This window comes from Scyliorhinus torazame, chromosome 10 (genome assembly GCF_047496885.1).
Source record: "Scyliorhinus torazame isolate Kashiwa2021f chromosome 10, sScyTor2.1, whole genome shotgun sequence".
In the NCBI taxonomy this organism is placed as follows: domain Eukaryota; kingdom Metazoa; phylum Chordata; class Chondrichthyes; order Carcharhiniformes; family Scyliorhinidae; genus Scyliorhinus; species Scyliorhinus torazame.
Genome location: NC_092716.1, coordinates 192,323,676 through 192,346,172, shown reverse-complemented (window position 1 = coordinate 192,346,172; position 22,497 = coordinate 192,323,676). Strand labels below are relative to the sequence as shown.

Genomic DNA, 22,497 nt, shown 5'->3' with positions numbered 1-22,497 from the left:
AAATTTTCCAGCAGTGTTTGGAAGTCTCTGGAAATGAAAAGTTTCTCTCTGAAATACAGGTGCAAATAAAACAAGAGATAACAACCGTAGGGTCCTTGGAACAGTCTTGCTTTTTCGGTTAAAATATTGCAGATTGGAGGCGGCACGGTGGTGCAGTAATTAGCACTGCTGCCTCGCGGCACTGAGGACCTGGGATCGATCCCGGCCCGGGTCACTGTCTGTGTGGAGTTTGGACATTCTCCCCGTGTTTGCGTGGGTCTGACCCCCACATCCCAAAGATGTGCCGGTTAGGTGGATTGGCCATGCTAAATTGCCCCTTAATTGGAAAAACAAATTGGGTACTCTAAATTTATTTTTAAAAATATTGCAGATTGGATGGGGCGGGGTGGTGGGGGGGCGGAAGAGGGGGTTAGAGAAAGCTGTTGGACTGTCAAGTTGAGAATTGTCCAATTGTGTAAGAATGGCATTCTGATTCCCTGGGAAGGCCCATGTTGCGCAGGTGGACATTTTGAGTGACTAATATTGTGTGAGGGGGCCACTGGATGTCATTGAGGAAAAAAAAAAGACATACATTTGTCTAGCACCTCCCACAGTCTCAGGACATACTAAAGAACTTTACAGCCAATGCAGTAGTTTGGAAGTAGAGTCACTGTTGAAATGCAGGAAACGTGGTAGCAATAATGTTGTGGGATCTTTTATGTCCGCTTGAGGGGAAATCAGGACAAGGGGCCCAACATGTCCCACTCCACTTCACCTCACCCTATCAGCATAGCCATCTATTCCTTTTGCCCTTGTTTTTGTCCAGTTTTCTCTTCAATGCTTATCTGCTATTTGCTTCAATTGCATTGTGCAAGGGTGAAGGACACAATGGAAGGTGATGCTGAGGATCTGGGTTCGAATCCCGGCTCTGGGTCATTGTCTGTGTGGAGTTTGCACATTCTCCCAGTGTCTGCGTGGTTCTCACCTCCACAACCCAAAGATGTGCAGGGTAGGTGGATTGGCCACGCTAAATTGCCCCTTAATTGGAAAAATAATAATTGATAAAAACAATGGGAGGCGACAAGGAAATAGACATGGATTAAAGAATCATAGGTTCATGAGAGCACAGGATGCCATGAGGCCGGCCAGCCAATTCCAGCCCTCCATAGAGTATTACGGTCAGTCCCATTCCTTCGCTCTATCCCTGTAATCCTGCAAGTATATTTTCCTCACATGCCCATCAAATTTCCTTCTGAAATCATTCTTCTCTCTGCTTCCACCAGCTTTGTAGGCAGCAAATTCCTGGCCATTAACATTTGCTGCATAAAAAGGTCTTCCACCCTGCCCATCCCTGCATCACTGTCCCAAGACCAGAAATCTGTCTCCGTCAGCTAATGGGAACAGTTTTCCGTTATCGCCCTTATCTAAGCCTGTTATAAACTCAGACATGTCTATCAGATCTCCCCTCATTCTCCTTTGCTCAAAAGGAGAAAATCTTTTTCATCCTAACGTTGTAGCAAAAATTCCTCATCCTTGGAACCATTCCTGATAAATCCCCTCTGCACCCTCTCAAGGAGCTCACACCTTTGACCAGAACGGGCTGCAATATTCCAGTCGTGGCCCAGCTGAAGCATTATATTTTTTAAAACTGGCACCAACACAGTATTTGGCACAGGATTCAGGTTCAGAACTTGGGGGAACTGATACAATTTGTGATTGATAACAAAGGGAGCAACACTTACTGAGCAGAGAGCTGTTGTCAGTGTATGGGTAACCAGTGCCGTCAGTCACATGCCCTGGCAATACTCCTGCATTGGTTATGTCTGACATGCCGCCATTCAGAATCTAGGGAGAGACAGAGAACAACATCAGCAGCAGAGTCAAAGAATAACCCAAATACAACTGTAGACATGGTCCCACTGGCACCGACTCTTTCTTTAACTGCACAATGGACAAGAAAAACAGCTTATACATATATCGCACACTTAATGCAATAAGACATTCTCAGGAGTTATAAACAGAAAGCATGACTCCGAGGCACATATTTGCAAGGTGTCTAGAAGCTTAGTCAATGTGATAGGTTTTAAGGAGTGCCTTAAATGAGGGAAACGACTTAGAGATGGAATTCCAGATATGAAGTCACTCGAGAGACTGGGGTTGCTCCCAATGGAGCAGAGAAGTTTAAATGGAGATTTTAATGGAGGTGTTCAAAATCATGAAGGTTTTCGCTAGGGTAAATGAGAAACTTTTTCCACTGGCAAGAGGGTTAGTAACGAAAGGATAAGATAACTGTTAAAGGAATCAGGGCAGAGATGAAGAAAATGAACAAAATATTTATAATTGAAACATTGTTCTGTCAGAAACCATTTTATAACTCAATATATGTCTATTATGAAACGTGACACGGAGTATTTAAATGAGAGGATGTAAAGTAGGCATGATAATCAAGAAAACTCTCACTCTTCATCTGACCCATTTAAAAAAATTAAATTTAGAGTACCCAATTATTTTTTTTCCCAATTAAGGGGCAATTTAGCGAGACCCTGCACATCTTTGGGATGTGGGGTTGAGACCCATGCAGAGAGGGGGAGAATGTGCAAACTCCACACTGACAGTGACCCGGGTCGCAATCAACCCCGGGTCCTCGGCACAGTGTTAATCCTCATCTGACCTATTTTACCAACAAATGGACAGAGATTTAAGTTCACAGGTACAGACACATTGGGCTGGATTCTCCGCCCCGCCACATTTCTGCCCCAACCCGCCGGCAGGATTCTCCGTTAAGCCGGCCGGTCAATGGGGTTTCCCATTGTGGGGCAGCCCCACGCCGTCGGGAAACCCCCGGGCGCCGGCAGAACGGAGACTCCCGCCGGCGGAGAATCTCGCCCATTAAGTTCACATGACCAAAGGTGACCAGTACTCTACTTTTACTTGCCAATCAGAAACCCAAACAGCCCCATCCACATTTGAGGTGTAAAACTTGTTTTAACGTTGGAATTGTGGCAGTCAATCTGTGCACAGTAAGATCCCACAAAAAGCAATTTTATCATGACCAAATCGCATTTTTTGGTGATGTTGATTTGAGGATAAATATTTACCAGGACACCAAGAATGACTCCACTGCCCTTCGAGGCAGCGTCAGGAGATATTTTAAATCCACCAGAATGCACAGATGGGGCCTCACTTTGACGTTTCATCTTAAAGACAGCACTTCTGATTGTGCAGCATTCCCCCAATAAGTGCTGCAGTTACAGGAAGTATACACTACAAGAAAGAGTTCACTGCTGAATCCTGCGCAGCCGGAGGTTATGGGATATCTTTTGGCTGTGAATAGGAAATGGCTGAGTGTGGTTACAGCATCACCTCGGGAGCAATAGATGATTCTTGCTGTTATTTTTAGAGGTAACACCGCCATCCTGTGGAGAGAGTAAGAACAGCAGTGGATACCATCCCTAGTTTCACTATGATTGACTTAAATGGACCGGGGACATTGATGGAACCAGTTCAAAGGTGGTATGGACGCAGAAAAAATTCCTACCTTCTTCCCTACTGGAGATGATGCATCAGGAGGTGGCGTATTGGTGATGTTAAGCGGACTAGAGCTGCAGCTTGAAGGGGATGATCCTCTAATCCTGTCAAATACAAAGTCACATTACAACAACAATAACTTATATTTATATAGCATCTCTAAGGTAATGAAACATCCCAAGATAATCCTCAAGAATATTATAAAACAAAGTATGACATGGAGCCTCATCAATAAATACTTGGTCAAATAACCAAAGGCCGGGAGCGTCTTAAAAGGAGGAATGAGAGGTTGCGAGATTTAGGGAGGGAATTCCAGAACTCGGGCTTAGGCAGTTGAAGGCAGGGCCAACAGAGATGGAATGATTCCAATCAGGATGCTCAAGAGGCCAGAATTAGAGGAGTGCAGCTCCCTCAGAGGAAATTACAGAGATGGGGAGCCGTACCGCTATGGAGAGATTTGAAAACATGAAGAGAACTTTAAAACAAAGACGTTGCTTAACCGGAAGCCAGTGTAGCTGTGAGCACAGGGCCAATAGGGGAATGGGACTTGGTGTGATTTGGACAAGTTGAGTGAGTGGGCAAATATAATGTGGAGAAACGAGAGGTTATCCACTTTGGTAGCAAAAACAGGAAGGCAGATTATAATCTGAATGGCTGTAGATTGAGAGAGGAGAATGTGCAAAGAGACTTGGGTGTTCTTGTACACAGTCGCTGAAGGTAAGCATGCAGGTGTAGCAGGAGTAAAAGCGGCAAATGGTATTTGGCCTTCATAGCGAAAGGATTAGAGTACAGGAGCAGGGATGCCCGGCTACAATTATAGGAGAGCCTTGGTGAGACCACACCTGGAACATAAGTGTGCAGTCTCCTTATCTGAGGAAGGATTTTCTTGCTACAGAGGGAAGGTTTACCAGATTGATTCCTGGAATGACAGGACTGAAATACAAGGAGAGATTGAGTCAGCTAGGATTATAGTCACTGGAGTTCAGAAGAAGAAGGGGGAATCTCAAAGAAACCTATTCTAACAGGACTAGACAGGGCAGATGCAGGAAGAATGTTCCCGATGGCAGGGGAGTCCAGAACCAGGGGTCACAGTCTAAGGATACGGGGCAGACTATCTAGGACTGAGATGAGGAGAAATGTCTTCACCCAGAATGGTGAGCCTGTGGGATTTGTTATCACAGGAAGCAGTTGAGGCCAAAACACAAGGCTTTCAATAAGGAGTTAGATATAGCTCTTGGGGCAAAAGGGATCAAAGGCAGGAACTGGTTACTGAGTTGGATGATCAGCCATGATATTAATGAATGGCAGAGAAGTTCAAATGGCCTATTTCTGCTTCTCTTTTCTATGTTCCAAAGGCATGGTAGCAGAGTTTTGGATGACCTCAACTTTACTGTTAGTGACCAGCGAGGAGTGCATTAGAATAGTCAAGTCGAGATAATTAAGGGATAAATGAGGGTTTTAGCAGCAGCTGTGCTGACATTGGGGCAAAGTTGGGCAGTGCTGCAAAGTGGAAATTTGCAGTCTTGGTGATGGCTCAATAAGAGGGCAGAAGCTCATCTTAGGGTCATATGCGCACCAAGCTGGTGAGCTAACCATCAATTGTGAACAGGTAGGATTTGAATATGCCAAATGATCAAATAAAAATAGAATAGAATTATCAAACCAGACAGCACAAAAGGACTCCATTTGGCCCATCGTCCTTATGTCGGCCCATCAAAAGGAGCCCAGTTCCCCTGTGCTTAACCCATGGCCCTGAAAAGTTGTCAATTATTTACCTAGTTCCCTTTGGAAAGTTACGACTGAATCTGCTGTCAGCACCCCTTTCCATTCCAGATGCCAAAAACCCGCTGCACAGATAAACGTCTTCCTCTCCCCCTCTAGTTCAATTATCTTAAATTTGAATACAGCCACTCAAACTCCCCGGCCATCACTTCAGCCATCTTTTCCACTGTAATGGGTGTGGCGCCACCCGAAGAACTCTCTCCTGCCATCTTTTCTCCCGCTGAACTCCTCACCACGTTCAATGGCGGACTTTAGCTCACTCCCATTTTCCCTGGGTTCTTTTTTTCAATTTTTGATATCCTTGGAATGCCTCAGACCTTCCCACAACTTCTCACAAAAGAATGTCCCCCCAAAAATGGGTGTAAAGAGCCTAAAAATGACAAGTCTAGCAGGAGCCACCAAACATGCGACCTCGATCTACGTGCCACTACCGGAGGTTATTACAATTATCTTAAATTTGTGTCCGACGGTTATCGATCCTCCTGCCAGTAGATAAAGCTTCTCTGGAATAACTCAAAATTCCCCCCCCCCCAAAAAAAAATTCACAATTTTGAACACCACTATTCAATCTCCTCTTAGCCATCTCTGGAATGAAGGAAGGAAGGGGGGCAGCACGGTGGTGCAGTGGTTAGCACTGCTGCCTCACGGCACCGAGGACCCGGGTCACTGTCCGTGTGGAGTTTGCACATTCTCCCTGTAGGTCTCACCCCCACAACCCAAAAATGTGCAAGTAGGTGGATTGGCCACGGTATTTTTCCCCTTAATTGGAGAAAAAGAAAGAATTGGATGCTCTAAATTTTTTTAAAAAGGAAGAAAGGATTTCCATTTCTATACCTTCTTTCACAATCTCAGGATGTGGTTTTATTGAAGTAGTTTTATTTTGAAGTGAAGTCACGAGAGTAATGTTGGAACGAAGGAACGCATATTGATTGGGAGACTCCCACACGGGGAGGTCAAAGGGATGGCGGGGGAAGCCGGGGTCAGCAGGTGTCAGCTGACTTATGGGAGTGATATGGGGGGAGCAAAAAAGCTAGACAGGGGTCTAGCGGGAGGGATGGGGGGGGCGGGGAGAAAAAGGGTTGCTGCTGCACTGGCCGAAAGGGAATGGGACACAGAAGAGGTGGTCGGGACGGGGGTCCCCTGGGGGACTGGAGGGTGAGGGAGACGCGGACACGGGACTGGCCCAGAATTCGCGCACTTGAAGGGACTGAAGGCAGATGTGGCTATGCTCCAAGAGACACACCTGAAGGTGGCGGACCAGGTCAGGTTAAGAAAGGGATGGGTAAGACAGGTATTCCACTCTGGACTGGATGCAAAGAATAGAGGGGTGGCAATATTGGTGGGAAAGCATGTGTCATTCGAGGCCAAGACTATCGTAGTGGATAATGGAGGGAGATATGTTATGGTGAGTGGTAGGTTGCAAGGGACGTGGGTGGTGTTGGTAAATGTATACGCCCCGAACTGGGATGATGCTGGATTCATGAAGCGCATGTTGGGGCGCATTCCGGACCTGGAGGTAGGAGGCCTGATAATGGGGGGAGGGGACTTCAATACAGTGCTGGACCCAGCACTGGACCGCTCCAGATCAAGGACTGGAAAGAGGCCGGCGGTGGTCAAGGTGCTTAGGGGGTTTATGGATCAGATGGGGGGAGTGGACCCATGGAGGTTTGCAATACCGCAGGCCAGGGAATTTTCTTTCTTCTCCCACGTGCACAAAGCCTACTCCCGGATAGATTTTTTTTGTTCTGGGCAGGGTGCTCATCCCGAGGGTGGAGGGGACGGAGTATTTGGCCATAGCCGTTTCGGATCATGCCCGCACTGGGTGGAAATGGGGCTGGGAGAGGAGGGACCAACGTCCGCTGTGGCGGCTGGATGTGGGACTGCTGGCAGATGAGGTGGTGTGTGGGAAGGTGAGGGGGGGTATCAAAAGGTACTTAGAGGCCAATGACAACGGGGAGGTGCGGGTGGGGGTGGTATGGGAGGCGTTGAAGGCGGTGATCAGGGGAGAGCTAATGTCCATCAGGGCTCATAGGGAGAAGACAGAGGGCATGGAAAGGGAGAGGTTAGTGGGGGAGATTTTGAGAGTGGACAGGAGATACGCAGAGGCCCCGGAGGAAAGATTACTTGGGGAAAGACGACGGCTCCAGACGGAGTTTGACCTGTTGACCACAGGGAAGGCGCAGGGGGCGACCTACGAGTATGGGGAAAGGGCTAGTCGGATGCTGGCACACCAGCTCCGTAAGAGGATGGCAGCGAGGGAAATAGGGGGAATCAAAGATGGAAGGGGAGCCACGGTTCGGAGTGCGACGAAAATAAACGAGGTACTCAAGGCCTTCTATGAAGAGCTGTACAGATCCCAGCCCCCAGCGGGGGAAGAGGGGATGAGACGATTCCTAGACCAACTGAGGTTCCCGAGGGTGGAGGAGCAAGAGGTGGCTGGTTTGGGGGCACCAATTGGGTTGGAGGAGCTGAGTAAGAGTTTGGGGAGTATGCAGGCGGGGAAGGCCCTGGGGCCAGACGGGTTCCCGGTGGAGTTCTACAGAAAGTACATAGACCTGTTGGCCCCGCTACTAGCAAGGATCTTTAACGAGGCAAGAGAGGAGGGGACCCTGCCTCCGACAATGTCGGAAGCGACAATTTCTTTGATCCTAAAGCGGGACAAGGACCCACTGCAATGTGGATCGTACAGGCCGATCTCGCTCCTCAATGTGGATGCTAAGTTGTTGGCAAAAGTGCTGGCCACGAGGATTGAGGACTGTGTCCCGGGGGTGATCCATGAGGACCAGATGGGATTCGTAAAGGACAGGCAATTAAACACTAATGTGCGGCGGCTCTTAAACGTGATAATGATGCCAGCGGAGGAGGGAGAGGCGGAGATAGTGGCAGCTATGGACGCGGAAAAGGCCTTTGACCGAGTAGAGTGGGAGTACCTCTGGGAGGTGCTGCGTAGGTTTGGGTTCGGGGGAGGGTTTATCAGTTGGGTTAAGCTCCTTTACAGAGCCCCGGTGGCGAGTGTAGTGACGAACCGGCGGAGGTCGAGTACTTTCGGCTGTACCGAGGAACTTGGCAGGGGTGCCCCCTGTCCCCCCTGTTGTTTGCATTGGCGATCGAACCCTTGGCCATGTCATTGAGGGAGTCTAATAAATGGAGGGGGGTGGTCCGAGGGGGAGAAGAGCATCGGGTGTCGCTATATGCGGATGACCTGTTGTTGTACGTGGCGGATCCAATGGAGGGGATAGTGGAGGTCATGCAGACTTTAAGGGAGTTTGGGGAGTTTTCGGGCTATAAGCTCAATGTAGGGAAGAGTGAGCTCTTTGTATTACAGGCAGGGGACCAAGAAAGAGGGATGGGGACCTACCGCTGAGGAGGGCGGCGGGGAGTTTTTGGTATCTGGGGATCCAGATAGCCAGGAGTTGGGGGGCCCTACATAAACTGAATCTGACGAGGTTGGTGGAGCAAATGGAGGAGGACTTCAAAAGATGGGACATGTTACCGCTCTCGCTGGCGGGTAGAGTGCAGTCGGTCAAAATGGTGGACCTTCCGAGGTTTCTGTTTGTGTTTCAGTGCCTTCCCATCGTGATCACCAAGGGCTTTTTTTAAGAGAGTAGGTAGGAGTATTATGGGGTTGTGTGGGCAAATAAGACCCCGAGAGTAAGGAGAGGGTTCCAGGAACGCAGCAGGGACCGAGGAGGGTTGGCACTACCAAACCTAGGGAGCTACTACCGGGCAGCAAATGTGGGGATGATCCGCAAGTGGGTTATGGAGGGAGAGGGGGCGGCATGGAAGAGGATGGAGATGGCGTCCTGTAAAGGAACGAGCCTGGGGGCGTTGGTGATGGCACCGCTGCCGCTCTCGCCGACAAAGTATACCACGAGCCCGGTGGTGGCGGCAACGTTAAGGATCTGGGGCCAGTGGAGACGGCACAGGGGTGCAGTGGGAGCCTCGGTGTGGTCCCCGATCAGGGGTAACCACCGGTTTGTCCCGGGGAAGATGGACGGGGGGTTCCAGAGCTGGCATCGGGCGGGGATTAGAAGAATGGGGGACCTGTTCATTGACGGGACGTTTGCGAGCCTAGGGGCACTGGAGGAGAAGTTCGAGTTGCGATGAGCAAGAGATAACATGAAGGGTGGGGGAAACTGGCACGTGCGGGAGAGAGCCAGTGTATAAAGCTATGTAAATATACCATCTTGCCATGTATGTATCTGCTGATCTTAAAAATAGTGTGATGGAATCTTTCACATCCACCGCAGTACGCAACAGGATCTCATTTAACATCTCAGATCAAAGACAGACCCGGCACCTCTGACAGTTCAGCACACCCTCAGTAATGCCCCGAGGGCAATCAGCCTGGTTTTTGTGCTCAGGTTTCTCAAGTGGGACTTGAACCTAAAACCTTCTGACACAGGAGCATTACTCATTGAGCCATGGCTCTGCGTTAGTGTGTGAAATTGGTGCGATGCTGAACAAACACAGAGGAGGGGGGGGGAGGGGGGTCAATGTTTTGAAATCTGCAAATATTTTGCAAATCACAGTTCCACTTTCTGATGAGTGAAGCAATGAGCTAGATGCTTTGAAAAGGCACAGAGCAGCGAATTGTGCAACAATTTACCTTTGTAGTTCCATAACTTCCTCAGCAATCATCCGGCCAATCTTTCCAGCTCCGGCACGAGTCCCTCCAGGAATGCCAGGAACAGTGGTGAGTGCACGCTTTGAACTGGCTAGACAGTGCGAGAGAAGGACAAGAGTTCAAAAGTGTCTGTGGTACAGTTAGCACAGTGATTATGTTAGTGGACTAGTAATCGAAGGGTTACTGGACCGGGAGCCAATGTAGGTCAGCGAGCACAGGACTGAGAGGGGAATGGGACTTTGTGCAGGTTTGGGCCTGGGCAGCAGAGCTTTAGGTGGCCCCAATCTGATGGTGGCGGGATGATGAAAAGCCAGCCAGAAGGTGGGGATGGTCCGGTGTGGTCTTACTGCCCACCCTTTAGGCAGATTTTCACAGCACCAAATCAGCATTCTCAAACCGCTGGGGAATTGAAGAGCAGAAATACCCTCCCCACAACAGGGTAGTGCGGCCAACTCCGGAAAGACTTCCGGAATCTGGTGAATGATCATCAAGATTTACCCAGCACAAGCCAGGGTGAACACCGGGACCTCCCGGCCCAGATTGGTTCAGATGCTCTCTCCATCTGCCAGCTGAGGCACCGGGTGGCAGGAGCTGAGCATGCAAATTCAAAGAGCGAGTGCACGCATGATGGGCTGAATGACCTCCTTCCATGCTGTAAGTTACTATTAAATTTCAAGGAACACAAAGTTCAGCAAGGAATTCGGAAAATATGTTGACCTTTATTGCAAGGGGATTGAAGTACAATTGTTTCGGGCTTTGGTGAGATTACACCTGGAATATTGTGTTCAGTTTTGGTCTCCAGATCCAAGGATAGGTTTATTTACATTGAAGGCAGAGAACGTTCACTATGTTGCTACCTGGGAATGAGGGGGCTAGCCCATGATGCGAGCCTGAGTAAATTGGGCCAATACTCTCTGGAGTTTGGAAGAATGAGAAGGGATTTCACTTAAACATACAGGATTCTGACGGGGTGTGTCACAGGGTAGACACGGAGAGGTTGTTTCAGGGGCATAGCGTCAGGATGAGGGGCCAATCATGGACTACGAGGAGGAAAGGTTTCTTCATTCAGAAGGTTGTGAATCTTTGGAATTCTCTACCCCAGGGAGCTGTGGAAGTATATTTAAGACTGAGACAGACGGGTTTCTTTAGTTTCTCCAGGAATCAAGGGAGCAGCCGGGAAAGAGAAGTTGAGGGGCAATGTCAGCCGTGATCGTACTGAATGGCAGAGCAGGCTCGAGGAGCCTCATTCTTTTACTCCTGCCCCTATTGTATTCACACACAAAGCAGAATTTTGCTGAAAATTGCTTCTTTGCGTTGGAATCCATCCTTCATTCAAAGGATGGCTCATAACAAATTTTGTTCACTACATGAAAGACTGGATGAGGTGAACCAGCCCAAAAGTAGCTTCCTTCCCTTGTCCAATTGTTCCAGGTGATTAAAGCAGACTAACTAGAAACAAAGAACACTACAAACGCAAAATATCACAGATGCTGGAAATGTAAAATAACAAGAGTAAATACCGGAAACACTCAGCACATCTGCACAGTGAGAAAAATAAGAGTTAACCTTTCAGATCTGTACGTTCCATCAGAACAGTTCTGATGCTAGATCAATTGTTAATTTTAAATCGGAGAGTGATAGATTTTTCCATCAGCCACAGGTATTAAAGGTCAGGAGACAAAGGCAGTTAGGTTGTGTGATGAATATCACGTTTGCCGCAGAATTTGGTTTGAAATAAGGCAACAGAAATTAATACAACCAGTATTTTAATTCAAAGTGGAATAAAATCACTTCAGCTAAAGGTCATCCAGAAGTCACCATTTGATGGGAGAAACTCTTAGCTGACTTCAAGGATCATTAATACATTCCAAACAAATACAGGATAAGGAAAACCTTGCTTTGACACACCGTAAATTCTTTAGATCACTCCCCTGCATCTATAATTATTCAAACCATGAGGATAGGAAATTCTTCAGATAAATAATACACAAATCCTTCCTTAACTATATAACTCTTGACATTTAGAATAACACCCTCAAAGAAGTGTCTATTTGACAATCTATATATCTAAGAAACATGGCAACACTGAAAAGAGACAGATCTCTATACGAGTCCCTCATTGCCAATATATCTTAAGACACCTGACATTCACACAGATACCAAGATCATTAAAACATATATTGATGATGATACAACAAATTAGCCATTTGGCTATAGGCAATTAACCAACAATAAGTGATAAGACAACAGAGACAGCCCTTGACCGATAAGAAGATTTTATGTATAAAAAGAGGGGCATTTTGGCAGAGGGGTACCTTCTCACTCCCCTGTGAGAGTGTGGGTCAAAGCTCTGTTCTTCAAGCTTGCCTCGTCAAACAAAGACCATCATGGTTTTGTAAGTATGTTTCTGTTAAGCTTCTTAGAAATGTATTAGAAATTGATAGGAGACACTTTAGGATTTTCCATGTTTTAGATATCACATTCTCTTAAGAGAAGTTAATGAGTTCGCAGATAACAAAGGACTGTTAACGGATTTTATATTATTAACAGATAACAAAGGACTGTTAACGGATTTTTATATTATCAAATAACTAAAGACTGTTAATCAATTTATATTTTTAACTCTGCAATTCTGTATGCATCTACTGGGAGTATTTTACAATAAAAATACTTTGATTAAAATTATACTGTGTAGACTTACTCTCAAAGTTTAAAATCCTAGACACTCATTTAGGAAGTCTTAAATGACTAGGACCCACGTCGACAGAGGTAACGATTTAGTTATGAGTGACGTATCGGAGCTTTTCCCATAAAAAGTAACTGAAATCCTGTTTAACCCGAAAAAGCATTCTCCCTTCGTGAGATCTATTTGAATCTTAGCAGACAAACGGATTTCCCTCTTTTGGTGGACTAACCTAGAGCATAGGTTATTAATAAAGTATTATCAGGTCCGGAATAACCTAAATCGTTCACAGTTGCAAGTCAGCCATGAACTCCCTGAATGGTGGGAACAGGCTCGTGGGGCTCGATAGCTTCCTCCTGTTGCTAAGAAAAAACAGACCCAGCAGGTGAGGCAACATCTGGGGGAAAACAGGAATTAGCTGCAAAACCCCTTCTAGGAGTAAAGCAAAATCTCTACACGTTGATTAAAACGAAAAATTAAAACCCATTGCATACCATCTCCAGTTGGTAACACATTATCCATGTTCGGAGGGGAACCTGCGAGAGGCAGAGTGGCTGTATCTCCTCGGTCCACAGAACTGGCACTGAAATTATAAGACAGCAGTCGACAGTCAGTCAATTCCCTTAGAGCAGACTGAAAGTGGCATCATTGAAAGGGGGCAGGGCAACTTTATTAAGTGGTTCAACCAAGCATATGGGTTATTTGGGTTCATAAATAGAGTCATCAAACACAAAAACCAAGGAAACCATGCTAGAACTTTACAAATCACCAGTTAAATCTCAGCGAGATTGATAATGGACAATTCTGGACACCACACATCAGGATCAGACATTAAGGCCTTAGAAAGGGGCGAGTGGTGATTTACCAGGGATGAGAAGGTTTGTGGAGAGATTGGAAAAAGTTAGAGCTGTTCCCCTTGGAACAGGGAAGGGTAAGAGGTGACCTCACAGAGGTGGTCAAGGTGATGAGTATTCCGATAGAGGAGATACAGAAAAATCATCTCCTCTGGGTGAGTGGGCCAGTGACCAGATGCCATAGATCGGTAAAGGATTCAGGAAGTATTGTTCCACCCTCCCACCATTCACCCAAACTCCACCACTCCCTCCAATCTTCCACCACTGAAAACAGCCACAAAAAGCAACTTACAAGACAACAGTGTTTGTGGAAACTAGATATTCAACTTCCTTGGTCCACGGGTTGAGGAAACTGAACCAGTAGCTGCGCAATGTGATGAAAGAACCATCCTTTATTCTGAACTTGTAGCAACTGGTGGTGATCTTGTCCCTACTCTGTAATACTGTAAATAAACAAGGCACAAACAAATCGATGAGGTGAATTTTTTAACACATTCGAAGATTCAAAATTAGGCTCTCAAAGCTGTTACGTCGCTCCACCACTCATCAACGAATAAGTATTATATGCACCTGTACTGTCCCACCTTATTAAGCAGAGGAGCACTCCCATTCATTTTCAATGTTGTTTATTTATTGCCACTAGCAACAGAACTTCCCAGTCTCTTGGGATAATGAAGGCCGCTTTACATCAACCATGGCTCAGTGGGTAGCACTCTTGCCCAAGTCAGGAGGTTGTGGGTTCAAATTCCACTCGAACACAAACATTTTAGGCCTGCAATCCCATTGCAGTACTGAGGGAATACTGCATTGTCGGAGGTGCCGTTTTTTTGGATGAAAGGTTAAACGGTGACCCTCACCGCCCCCCAATTTGGCCTGGTCAGGTGAATGTAAGAGGAGGTGCGCGTCTATCCTTCCTTCATTCCATGACATTGGAAATCTGACAAAGAGCAGTTGTCCTTGCCTTGGCGGTGACATTCTGCAAGATGCATGATATCATCTTGATGGAAGTATTCATAACACGAAGTCCCAAGCAGCTCCTGTGGCAAATATCCCAGAATCACTGTTGCCCTGCAAACAGAAAAAGATGGCGCTCAGTATAATGGGTATAAATGCAAAATACTCGTTGAACTCTACAACATGAACTATTTCACCCATCTACCCTGCTGTTTTGTTGATAGACTTATCTGGTTGGTCCCATATCCCCAGCTCTTGCCCCACACAACCCTGAACATTCTCCTTTTCAAATACATATTCAATTTGCTTTTGAAAATTATTATGGAATCTGCTTCCACCGCCCTTTCAGTCAGTGCATTCCAGATCACAGCGTGCCATGTGAAAAAAAAAATTCTCATCTCGCCAATTATCGGAAATCTGTCTCCTCTGGATACAAACCTCCTGCCAGTGGAAGCAGGTTCTTTTCAAATTTAAACACGGGGTGTGGGTTCACTGGCAAGGTCAGCATTTACTGCCCGTTCGTCACCTTTGCAATACAACTGAGTGTTTTGCTGGGCTATTTCAGAGGGCAGATGAAAGTCAACCACATCGCTGCAGATCTGGAGTCACATCTATGCCAGACCAGGTAAGGGCGACAGATTTCCTTCCCTAAAAGATATTAGTGAACTAGTGAGGCTTTAGTCACAATCCAAAAGTTTTATGGTCACCATTACTGAGACTAGTTATTTTATTCCAGTGGTTTCATTGGAAACATAGAAACTTGGAAAATAGGAGTAGGCCATTCGGCCCTTTAAGTCTGCCCCACCATTCATTATGATCATGGCTAATCATCCAACTCAATAGCCTAATTCCGCCTTCCCCTGCCAACTTCCCACCTTACCCCAGTTCCTCCTAGTCTACTCCATCGAAAACCCTCACAATTTTGAATGTTGGGTTTTAAAACTTATTTCACACCTTTGGTCCACAAACACAAATTTCCCATCCATTGCGTGTCGGGAAACGTACTCCGTTGATTTTACTCTGATCTCGCCGCTGATCGGCTGCGGGACAATGTGAGGGTGCAAACGCCCAATGGCGACGAGGCAACTTAGGTTGCAGCCTTCGTTGTCAGGCTCGTTGTCTTCATCCAATCCCATCTTGGTGGGTGACCAGCTCTTCAGGTAGCCACTGCTGTGAATGGTGCAGAAGCTCTTGCGGTCAGCTGCAAGACATAAGCAGGGTGGACACCTCAATGTGAAGTCTGCATTTGTTCCAGTTTGAGATTGTGCCTGGCTTGCGCGCAAACATTCGACAATAACTTGCAATTACATAGCAGCTTTAAACGTAATTATGAAAAGTCACAAGGCCCTTCACAGGTCCTGTAAATAAAACACTGAGCTACATAAAAGGAATATTAGGGCAAGTGACCAAAGGCTTTGTCAATGTGGTCAGCGTTCAGGTGCATCTTAAAGGAGAGAGAGGCAGAGAATTTTAGGGAGGATATTCCAGAACTAAAAGGACTATGCAGCTTCAGGTATCGACACCAAAAGCGGAATGGTGAAAATAGGGAATGAGCAAGAGGCCAGAATTCGAGGAGCGCAGGGATCTCAGAGGGTTGTAGAACTTGGGGGATGTTGCAGAGCTAGGGAGGGATGAAACCATGCAAGAATATTCCGTGTTCCACGCCCTCAACACGATAACTCGAAGGAAGTAAATTTTTTTAATGAATAGAGTAGCACAGTGGTTGTGTTACTGAACTTGCAATCCAGAGGCCTGGACGAATTGTCCTTTTGCACGCAATGTCAAATCCCACTCGTGGCACTTGTGGAATTTAAATTTGGTCTTGAAAAAAAAAAAATGGAACTTCAAAACTGAAACTGCTGAGAGTGACCACAAAGCTGTCAAAAACTCAACTAGTTCACTAGCGTCCTTTCAGGAAGGAAACCCAACATCTTTACATGGTCTGGACCAATAGGTGACTCCAGACACAACAATGTGCTCATTTCTGATGCAGCCCAGCAGAATACTCAGTTGTATCAAATTGCTACGGGTCATCAGGAAGGCACACCACCATCACCACCACTTTCTAAGGGCAACTAGGGGATGAGTAATAAAAGCTGGCCTTGTCAACAACACCCTTGGGAATCAATGAAATTAGATGAAAGCCATCCAGTCGTGGCCGATGTGTGTAGTCTCAACTGGGACAGCACTGGAGGTAATACAACTGGTTTGTGTGCGTTTGTAGACACTAGATGAGGGTCAGGGTCAGCTGTAATGTCACCCCAATGGAGTAATAACCTCTTGGTCTACAATAAGTGCTTTAATGAGTTACCATTGGGAAGCGAGTTCCCATGCAACCGGTCTTAGTTAAAATTCCCCACATTTGCTTCATCACCAAGACCACCTACTTTCACCACTAACAATCGCCCAACTCTCCCTTCGCCCAACTCCCCCCACCCCCCCGCCTCAGCTCAACTGCTGCTGAAACCTTCATTCATGCCTTTATCTTCAGACTTTATTCCAACAACACCTAGTCGGTGTCTCACCCTCCATAAACTTCAGGTCATCCAAAACTGCCCGTATCCCACCCTTATCTTCAAATCTCCCCACCTGGCCCCCATCTCTGTAACCTCCTCCAGCCCTACAACTGTCAAAGTTATCAGAGTGCCTCCAGTTCTGGTTTCTTGCACATTCCCAATTTTAATCTCTCTTATTATGGGGGCAGTCCCTTCAATTGCCCTAAACTCTGCATCTCCCTCCCTGAACTTCCTGTCTCCCTAGTCCTCTCTTCCTTACAGGTGCTCCAGAAAATCTACCTTTTTGACCAAGCTTTTGATCACCTGTCCCAATACGGTCAACCTGTTTCAACTACACTATCCAAACATCCTTTCTGATGTAAAGAAAACTGAAACAGTACACAGTAGCCCACCTGCAGTCTCACCATAGCCCTATATAATTGCAGCAAGATTTCCCTACTCCTTCCCATTAACATCAAAGCCAATTTACCTTCTAATTCATCGCTGCACCTGCAAGTTGATTTTCTGAGAGAAAAGTGAAGCTTAAACAAAATGTGCTACCTTACCTTTCTTCTTGGAGCAGTTTGATGTAAAGTCCTTCTCCTCTAACTTGACCGACGGCCTGTTACATTTCATCCTACAGAAGAAGGAGCGTCTTGCCCCTGAACACAGTCGGGAAGGTCCTGGAGTTATGTCCGTCTTAACCGGCAAACCAGCTGACCACAGAGAACAAGGCAGGACATCAAAAGAACATAGAAATGAATGCAACTTTAACCATTCACTGAAAGGACAGATCTACAGCTCACATTAACCCACAAATGTTTGAAAAATGATCAAAACCAATTTACACAATAATAAAATTGAGAAGGGTTAGAGGAATTGAGACACACAAAAAAGACAATCCAGTTCACCTTCCATCTACAAAAGCATAAAACTACGGACGCGGAAATGATGAAGCAAAAACAAAAATGCTGGAAAAACGCGGCAAGTCTGGCAGCATCTGTGGAGAGTTCAACAAAATTGATGTTTCATGGGCGGCACGGTAGCACAGTGGTTAGCAGTGTTGCTTCACAGCTCCAGGGTCCCAGGTTCGATTCCCGGCTTGGGTCACTATCTGTCGGGAATCTGCACGTTCTCCCAGTGTCTGCGTGGGTTTCCTCCGGGTGCTCCGGTTTCCTCCCACAAGTCAGGAAAGATGTGCTCGTTAGATGGATTGGCCAAGCTAAATTGCCCTTGGTGTCCAAAAAAGTTAGCTGGGGTTACTGGGTTATGGGGATAGGATGGAAGTGTGGGCTTAAGTAGGGTGCTCTTTCCAAGGGATCCTGCAGACTCGATGGGTCGAATGGCCTCCTTCTGCACTGTAAATTCTGCGATTCTAGGTCGATGATGTTTCATTAGATCTCCTTCCACCATCGTGATAGTCCCGTGATCCACAACAATGAAGTTGTTGACTAATCCCTGATCAATGAGTCTACAACAGATCCAGATATATGGTGAGGAAAACCTCCACTGGTGGAAGAGCTTTCGGAACCATTGAACCAAAATCATCTGTTACTCCCAAAGCACATCAAATCTCAAATTATTCATAGGCTGGGTCCCAAAATACTATTACCCAAGAGAAATCTCTCTAATTGGAATGAATCAGTACTCTGTCTCCTCATCCCCCTTTGGGTCCTGTTTCATAGATTGACCAATTTTTCACTGAAATTTTAAAATTAGTTCAAATAGAGCTTTTTTATTTTCGCATGATTTATAAATTAGAGAAGGTACCAGAATAGTGCTTCATCAGTTTTCATCCTGGCACAGATACAGTGCATGCTCTGACATTTAAAAAAAAAAAAAATCACCGCTTCGCTCGTTGCTTCCCTTTCCGGCCCACAATCCCCGGCCCTCCCATGGCTTTTCGCTATCTCCCCCCCAGCTCCCGCCACTTCCGCCCCCCCCCTTCCCGCTTTCCCCTCCATAAGACAAAAGGAGCAGAAGTAGGCTCCGGGTTGCAAATTGCCATCCTGAAAATGCCCCTCATATTGTAGCCACCTAAAATGGCTGATTCCCGATTAATTTGGCCAAACCCCGATCTAAAATGTCGAACTGAAAAGGCTGATGGGAAAAGCAGCCAACAGGACACAAACGAACAGCTGCAGACAGAACAGGCTATTCGGCTCTGGGGAAGTCGGCCCAGACCGATACCTGCAACCATTAGCAGCACATCAACCCAGCCACCTGCAGTTTAATCGGCGATCCCCGGGAACAATTGCAACAAATTAGCAATTGAAAGCCGATCCAGACCTCTCGGCGCCAGCAGTGGCCGAGACAAAGAAAGGTGTACGACCACCCCCCGATCAAGGAATCGGACCATTATTGGAGCATATCGAACAAAGTGATTGGGACCAAGTCCAATCACTTGGAACCAGGGTCAAGGTCCGCCCCGAGAGGCGGGAAGCCCCTGGGAACTATAAGAGTAAGGGGCCAAGTTCAGATCGACCCTTCTCTTCCTGCTCGCAACCTTCGCAAGAACCATCGACAAGAAACCGTAAGTTTGACTCCAGCGATCGCTACCCGATAGAGACTCCTAGCCATCGACCCATATCAGCCTTTGAATCCCGCAGGCTCAGACCAATTCAAAAGACCATTTGTTTCCCTGACCTGGTGGGCCATTCCCAAAGTTAAGTATTGGCCTGTAGTGGTAGGTAGTAGTCTAGAAAGTAGGATTATTGTATATGTATTTATTGCTGTATAGAAGAAATGATCGTTGATTTAACTCTTACTAAGCGGTGTGCTGCCTTATTAATCATAACTTGAACTTGCACCACGTGGCGGTATCAAAAAGATACCTGGCGACTCGTGAGCAAAGGTGACAGAATTAGAGCTAATAAAACTAAGGCTAATAAGAGCAACATTTTGGCGATTCCGCCGGGACCCGATCTAGAAGTGGAAAACCACTCCAGGAGAACCCAAGAAATTTTGAATTAGAATTCAATTGGAAACAAAAACCCACAAGTGTTCAAGCAGTTCTGATTAAGAAGTCATAATTCGGAAGTGTGTGTATGCATGCGTAACTAACAGGGCTACAAGGTAAAACTGATAGATTTTTGTTGCGCCAAAACAGTCGGAAGTCTGCATTTTCGGAAATTAGCGCAAGCCGTACCCGCATCTACGACACCACCTTAGCCCCCTGTTCCAAATTTACCCGAAGCAAGCAGATGGGAGAGATGGCCATGCAGGCAATGCAATGTCTCATGAATCCGAGGAATTTGCGGTCGCCGCGACCAGCAGCAGTAGAGTGGGACAGTGTCCCATTTGGGAAGAGGAAATTCGGAAATATCTCAAGGGTAAAGGATGGCCCATGTGGGATGATTTCTGCAGTAATGACGACTCAGGTCCCGGAAGTATAGGGCATACTTGGTGGGAGAACACGAGTGAAATCCATAAAAAGAGCTTAGCAAAAGCGCGCAAGCCGATGGCAATTGTGTCCTGTCTGGCACAATTGCGAGGCACAGAGGAGGTCGTCAGGACGCTCCGCAAAGAAGTAGAGGGCATGCATCGTATGAGTAAAGTCGATGTATGCGAGGTGGAGAAAGAAAATTTAGAGCCAAGGAGGAAATTAGCAGCAAAGGACGAAGAGGTGGCTGACGCCAAACGGGGTCACCAGTCTTGTCTGGCGCATTGGAGTACTTTCCAATCCCAGTACGAAAAGGCTTATCAGGACACACAGCGAGTAGTCCTGGTAAAGAAAGAAACAGAGAAGCAGGTGGAGACGCTACAGAAGCAATGTAGTGATCTCAAGGCAGCCTTGAGAGCGCTTCACGCGGCAACCACGGAACAAAGGCAGAGCACCATAGACCATGCTAAGTGCCGGAAGCAAATTGCAGACCTGCAATCACTGCTTTCTGTCCAAAAGGGATTCCAAGAAACCTTTGGGGAAAGTTTAGACCAGGAAGACGGCCCTGATTGGGAAGAATTACAGGAAACCGCACAGAGATATGTTCAGGGAACATGTGCCCCAAAGGAGAAAAGCACCCCCACCCCCCACACAGCAGGTAGTTCACGCACCCATGATCCCTGTAACAACCCACCGCACAGCCACATCAGACGAGGCGGAATTCCTATATTCCACCCCCTCACAGTAACCCAATTACGGGACCCGTGTGCAAAAATCACACCGTTCCTCCCCGCTTCAGACCCACACCATTTCTTTGCCACCGTCAAACATAAGGTGACCATGTATGGCCTGGATGAGAGAGAGCATGTAAAGCTCATGGTTCTAAGCTTAGACCCATCGGCAGCAGCAGCCCTTCCCGACCCACAGAATGTAGGAGGAGGCACCCTTGCAGAAATGCATACCGCGATCCTGGATGCGATCGGGTATAACCAGGGTGACCCCGTAGATGGCCTAAATAAGTGTAGGCAGAAGAAGTCTGAACACCCCACAGCGTTTGCAGGACGCTTGTGGATTCACTTTGAAGCCGTTTTTGGAGACGTAGACCGTGCCCATTTGTCCCCAGACAGTATGGCCAAATGGACCCGCACCCTTATCTCCCATGCCACAGAGGCAGGACAGAATGCCTGCAATAGTTATGATCCCTCGGAGGAGGCTCATAACGAGAAGTGGGTGGTTAAAAGATTGTCCCGCGTTTGGGAACAGTCTGTCCACAATAAATCATCTCTCCACTCCACAATACAGGCCCCTTTATAGCAAGAACACCCCCCAGGAAAATATCAAATTCATCTCAGAGCCCCCCTCACCCGGACATGTGTGACCCCATTAGGATATATGTGGATGGATCTTCCACAGTCTTAGATGGGCAACGCATAACAGGTTGCGGGATTTATGTTGAGGACGCGCAGGGACGCGCCCTCGAGGAAATCGCATTAAAATTACCCGGACACTTAGGCGCGCAGGCAGCAGAGCTTGCGGCCATCACTTACATCGTAGACCACCCAGATTCCTTCCCCAGCCCAGCGGACATATATTCAGACAGCCTATATGTCTGCAACAGCCTCACAGAATTTCTGCCCCTGTGGGAAACAAGAGGATTTGTTTCCGCGGACAGGAAACCGCTCCCCTCAGCCCCATTACTCCGCCACATTCTAGAGAAACCCAAGAACAGGACTTTTGGCATCATAAAAGCCCGCAGCCACCATCGCTCCTCCCCACCCTGGAAATGTAAAAGCCGACGCACTGGCTAAGGAAGGATCCAGTCGTGGGTACTTTTGGAAGCCCCCCGAAAGCGCGCCAATGAGTGCGCCAGTGAGTACAGTTCAGGTCACACAGACTAGGATCGAGGATCTAGTAGAGGCCCAGAAGCAGGATAGCGCTCTCACTGAGATTGCGAAAGGGAAGTTTCCAGCCTCACACGAGAGTTACAGAAATACGATAACCACACATGACAGTGTGGTGCTAAAGGACACCCTTTATGTAGTTCCTGAGCAGGATAATTTGTTTATTCCATGATGGTCATGGACACCAGGGAATCGATCCCACTACAGCCCACTTCAAACAGCTTTGTTGGTGGCCAAATCTCAAGGAAAATGTATCCCATTACATTGAGAATTGCCTCATCTGCGCACAGAACAACCCAGATAGATATACAA

General features: G+C 47.0%; 1 protein-coding gene across 4 annotated transcripts in view; it reads right to left on the bottom strand.

The window, feature by feature from the left end:
- The window catches only part of LOC140384463 (basic helix-loop-helix ARNT-like protein 1), a 74,151-nt gene that overhangs the window by 5,037 nt on the left and 46,617 nt on the right, over positions 1-22,497 (bottom strand). For all 4 annotated transcript variants that reach the window (XM_072466182.1, XM_072466184.1, XM_072466183.1 and 1 more), the window contains exons 10-17: positions 17,469-17,618; positions 15,362-15,608; positions 14,415-14,521; positions 13,746-13,896; positions 13,094-13,182; positions 9,899-10,007; positions 3,518-3,611; positions 1,722-1,824 (exon numbers count right to left, since the gene is read on the bottom strand). In XM_072466182.1, coding sequence (XP_072322283.1) covers positions 1,722-1,824; positions 3,518-3,611; positions 9,899-10,007; positions 13,094-13,182; positions 13,746-13,896; positions 14,415-14,521; positions 15,362-15,608; positions 17,469-17,618 — 1,050 coding nt within the window. The remainder of the gene's footprint in view (positions 1-1,721; positions 1,825-3,517; positions 3,612-9,898; positions 10,008-13,093; positions 13,183-13,745; positions 13,897-14,414; positions 14,522-15,361; positions 15,609-17,468; positions 17,619-22,497) is intronic.